Below are 5,627 nucleotides of genomic sequence, written 5' to 3' on the forward strand. Positions count from 1 at the left end.
AAACACACACATATGTACACATACACACATGATGAGCTTCTTTCAGTTTCCATCTACCAAATCCACCCACAGGACTTTAGTCAGCCCAAGGTCATAGAAAATGATGCTTGCCCGAGGTGCCACATAGTGGGACTGAACCCTGAACCATATGGTTGGGAAACAAACTTCTTACTACACAACCACCCCATCACTGAATTATGAAGAAGCATGGCATGTAGGAGGAGCTTGGTGGGGATTGCAAGAACTGAATCAATAACAGAAGAATAATGGTTAAACATGGAGACAATGGAACATGCCTTCACACCAAAAAAGGAAAGGGAAAAATGCAAATAAAAACTAACAAAAACGACAGTAACAACAACAACAACAAAATAGTTTTTTTTTTCACATTTAATAATAAATGATAATAAAATAACAAAAAAAATAACAAGAATTATAAACACAAAAATTAACATCGAAAATAGTAAAAACAAGGAAACAGAACAAGTAACACACAAAGGATCTCTGTAATTACAACAACTTGACAAAGAATTAGCATTGCCGCAATATAACAATCAAGATGATGATAATGATTACAGTAATTACATTATCATAACGAACAAACAAAATTAGATAAATGAAAAAAAGGGTGAAAATAATTTTTTTTTTTAAATGCGACCAAAAACTGGTAGTTTGTGGCAGTAGTTAGAAATAAATGGGTTTATAAGAGGAAAAATTGGGTAAAAATGAGAAAAAATGCCAACAGAAATGATTAAAAGGGCATGATGCACAAAAAAGTGGGAGAAAAACCGTAAACAAAAACTGAAAAGAGGCCAAGTTGACTAAGTCCACGATTCCGTGTTTGTGAAGGAATGGTGCTTTTAGTTACTTGTATGCAGCTGTGTTATTTCCGAGATCCTTTAGGTTTCCAGTACTATAGGAATGACACGGAGCGCCAGGAGCTCCAAGACCCATTTCGGAGTGGTCACTTGAGGTGCTACCTCTACGTTTCATGAGAGGGCTAGGGGTTGGGGTACGTTTTTTGGTACTTGTAAACGAGAAGAACCTGCAAAGAAAAAAACAAAAAGGAATTAAGAAAAATAAATAACAAAGAAAAACAAAAGACAAATTAGGTTTTTGTCTGTGAAAGTAAATTGTGTGTTTACACACATCATCATTTAACATCCTTCTTCCATGCTGGTATGGGTTGGATGGTTCGACAGGCGCTGGCAAGCCAGAGGAGTACACCAGGTTCCACTGTCTGTAATGGCATGGTTTTTATGGCTGGAAGCCCTTCCTAATGCCGACCCCTTTACAGAGTGGATTGAATGCTTGTATATTACCTTCAAAACATGGAGTAGATAAAACAGGGGACAACTGACGAAGGGAATGTTCTTTATGTTGCATGTCTCGTTTCTCTGTTTGTTTGTTTCTTTCATTGTTCAAAAAACATTCGTTTTCTATGTTTTTGCTTTTTATGTTCTCATTTCTCATTGTATCACCCGTGTGTGTGTGTGTGTGTGTGTGTGTCTGTCAGCCCTTTCACACTTACTTCGTTCTTTCCACTCTTCTTTCTTTCGTTCCCCCTTTCTCACATTTCTTGGCTTTCTCTTCATTCTCACCTTCCCTCCTCTTTCACTTCACTCTGTCCCTTTTCTTTTTTTCTCATCCCTCCCTAATTCTTCTATCCCTCTGCCTCTCTTCTCTTCACGTGACCGGTGTTCGGCCAAGCCTGACCTTTCTTTCTTGTTTCGACTATAATCCATGCAACATCTATATTCCTTCCCATGCCTGTCATCTCTTATGTCTCTGCCATAAGGCTTCACTTCCACACACACCAGCTTAATTTAATTCATCCTTAGTCAAAAGACACCTTTTGTTAATGTCCTTATTTGCATTTGGGTACCATTTCTCCATTTTTTTCTGTCCTTGTTTTCCTATACATTCGCTGCTTTCTTCCAAGGAATCTAGTGCTCTTAGCTTAATTTTTCCTTGGAGCAATCTCGAGTATAACCAGCTGAAATTGCAAAGATAATCTGGAACTTGACTGAGGAAAGAAAACTCCGAATGACCTGTCCTTGTTCAATTTTTTATATTCCTTTTAATATATATATGTATCTGTGTGTCTGTGTGTGTATATATATATGTCAAAGTATATACTTTGATATATTGTATTGAAGATAATAAGGTGCTTTATAACACTATGTTTGAAACTGATTTACAATTAATCAAAAAATTTATATATATATATATATATATATATATATATATATATATATATATATATATATAGAGAGAGAGAGAGAGAGAGAGAGAGGGGGAGAGAAACACACATGATAGGCTGCCATTCAATTTCTATCTAAATTCACTGTATTGGTTGTCTTGGGGTCTATAGTAGAAGACACTTGCTCAAAGCACCACCCAGTGGGACTGAACTCGAAACCACATTCTTGTAAAATGAGCTTCATAACCATAGATTAGTTTATTTACTTAATGATATTTCAAAGTCTGTTGTTGTTGTGGTTGTCGCTAAAAAACAGTTAATCTTAAAACTACATTTAAAAGTTTTTTTAAAGATAATGTTTAAATAAAAGACAAAAAAACCTTACAGATGAGTCTATCTACCCCCACCAACCACTTTGCCTCTAGTATCATCATAACATTTTCCACTACCCACCCCCAAGAATGGTTCCGCCCACTTTGAGTATAACTGGTATAAAGAGTCGCTTATTGGTTACAAACTCCATTCAATAGTAGCTGTTTTTGTACTGTTGTTTGTTTTTGTTTCATATAGCTGGAATAGTTGTTGTTGTCAACTTTGTATCATGCACTAATTAACCAAAGGCTGTTCCCCGAGCTGATATATTCGTTAAGCTAACGTCATCTGGTGAGCAGATTGGTGGGGGTGGTAGGGGTTGTCATTCATTCCATAGCTCGTTAACTTCCACACTCACATACATAACACATGCATGCAAACGCTGCATTCATGAGTACATATTCATACACACAGTTGCTAAAGCATACCTACACACATGTGCATGTTCTTCTCTCATGTAACCCTCTAGTCATGTAGCATTCACACACAAAACACACACACACAGGTGTGGTTGTGTGGGCAAGTATCTTCTGCTATAGCCCTGGGTTGAACAAAGCATTGTTAGTGGATTTGATAAAAGAAAACTGAAAGAAGCCCATCATACATACGTACATATATAGACACACACACACACCTATGTATGTTTGTGCTTGTCTCCTGCCACTGCAAAAGAGACTGAAAATACTAGATGTAGAAAAGTCCTGGTATTGATTTGTTTGACTAAATCTATCAAAGTGCTGCTCCAGCATGGCCACAGCCCAATGTGTGAAACAAGTAAAAGAAATACATATATGCAAGCATACATTTTTGTTTCTTTTATTTTCTTTTACTTGTTTCAGCCATTTGACTGTGGCCATGCTGGAGCACCGCCTTTAGTCGGATAAACCAACCCCAGGACTTATTCTATTGGTCTCTTTTGCCGAACTTCTAAGTTATGGGGACGTAAACACACCAATATCGGTTGTCAAGCAATGGTGGTGGGGACAAACACAGACACACAAATACACACACACACACATATATATATATATATACATACATATATACACGACAGGTTTCTTTCAGTTTCCATCTACCAAATCCAGTCACAAGGCTTTGGTCGGCCTGAGGCTACAGTAGAAGACACTTGCCCAAGGTGCCACACAGTGGGACTGAACCCAGAACCATGTGTTTGGGAAGCAAGCTTCTTACTACACAGCCACTCCTGTGCCTATATATATATGCTCATACATATATGTATGCACACACACACACACATCCTCCTTCCTACTTCTTCCTTTGGCCATCTCTCTCATATTCCCATTCTTGTATATATATATGCTGCAGGTTGTCCCTTTCCATATCCTTTCAGACACTCTGCTACTCTCAGACAGTCTTCTGTGATAAACAAAACAATGATGTCAAGGTAGGCATAACAAGAAACTGACCAGCTAAAACATACCACCTACTTACATTCTTTTGTGAACCCCTAAAAGTTTCCATTACAAAAAAATAGACACTGCAGGTGCGGATGTGTGGTAAGAAGTTTGCTTCCCAGCCACACAAACCACAGGGTTACGGGTTCAGTCCCACTGTGTGGCACCTTGGGCAGGCCAACCCAAGCCTTGTGAGTGGATTTGGTAGACGAAAACTGAAAGAATCCCGTTGTATATATATATATGTATTTGTGTGTCTGTGTTATCCCCCCACTATTATTTGACAACCAATGTTGGTGTTTATGTCCCCGAACCTTAGCGGTTCGCCAAAAAAGAGACTAATAGAATAAGTACTAGACTTATAAAGAATAAGTCCTAGGGTCGATTTGTTTGACTAAAGGCGGTGCTCCAGCATGACCATAGTCAATTGGCTGAAACAAGTAAAAGAATAAAAGAAAGAACACCCATTTATTAAGGATACTGGACTTTGTACCTTTTGACCTTAAATGCCAAATACCAATTTCTGTTTCCTGCCATTAATTCACCACTTTGCATTCTGACATGTTGAACTTGCTTTTTAGCCCCTTCTTTTATCTAATATGGTTTGTTCTCTTTATTAAAATTTCATTTTCTAAAGGCGGCAGGCTGCCAGAGTCGTTAGTACGCCAGGTGAAATGCTTAGCGGTATTTCGTCTGTCTTTGCATTCTGAGTTCAAATTCCACTGAGGTCGACTTTGCCTTTCATCCCTTTGGGGTCGATAAATTAAGTACCAGTCGCATACTGTGGTTGATCTAATCAGCTGGCCCCTTCCCCCAAAATTTCGGGCTGGTTTGCTATTCTTTTAATGTAAATACTTCTTGTTCATGAAAATTTAAATATTTCATCTCATTCCAGTTCTGGCTCACTTGCCTCAATGTTTTTCTCTCTTGGAAGTCTGCAGATTGTTTTTTTTTTATTCCCTCTTTCCTTATCATTCACCCATGTAAAACAAAGCAGTGCCCATCCTTTGCTGCTTCCTTTATCCATCTTTTACAGCTTCTTGTCCTCTCACTTACACTACAGGTTCCGTCTTGCATCACTTTGGACACTCTGCTACCATCAAACTTTCTCTTTAATTTTGAAATGGATCTTTGTTGGTTCTGATAACGAGTATCTGGTTGTTGAATCAGCATGTCACTGGTTGGGTATTCCACAGACACATGAATACCTGACCCAGCATGATATGTAATAAAGCTAGAATTTTATGAATTTCCAGTCTCTCAATCCATACATTAGGCTTCCATAGTTTCTGTCAACCCAGTTTGCCTCACAAAACTTTGGTTTGATCCTGAAGCTATGACAAAAGACATGTTTGCTCAAGATGTGACACAGAAAGATTGAACCCAGAATCATCTGACTGCAAAGTAAATTTCTAGTAAGACCACATTCATTTTCTTTCTCTGGTCAGGTTTATATCCTTTTTCTGATCCCAGAGAGAGAATGTTTCTTCAAACAAATGATGTACTTTTTTATATCAAGGTTAAAATATGTATCCACTGAAAATACCTGCTTTTATACATTTCCTATCCTTAATACGACTCAAAGCTTCTTACCATATTCTTCATTTAACGTCTGCATATAATATATTATATATATA

At 37.8% G+C, this 5,627-nt stretch overlaps 1 protein-coding gene across 1 annotated transcript in view; it reads right to left on the bottom strand.

The window, feature by feature from the left end:
• Nucleotides 1-372: 372 nt before the first annotated feature.
• The window catches only part of LOC106873701 (regulator of G-protein signaling 7), a 52,946-nt gene continuing 47,691 nt past the window's right edge, over nucleotides 373-5,627 (bottom strand). Inside the window, exon 8 of the mRNA XM_052965804.1 lies at nucleotides 373-1,045. Within this exon, the coding sequence (XP_052821764.1) occupies nucleotides 865-1,045 (181 nt within the window). The 3' untranslated portion in view covers nucleotides 373-864. The remainder of the gene's footprint in view (nucleotides 1,046-5,627) is intronic.

The sequence above is a fragment of the Octopus bimaculoides genome, chromosome 2 (genome assembly GCF_001194135.2).
Source record: "Octopus bimaculoides isolate UCB-OBI-ISO-001 chromosome 2, ASM119413v2, whole genome shotgun sequence".
Classification (NCBI taxonomy): Eukaryota; Metazoa; Mollusca; class Cephalopoda; order Octopoda; family Octopodidae; genus Octopus; species Octopus bimaculoides.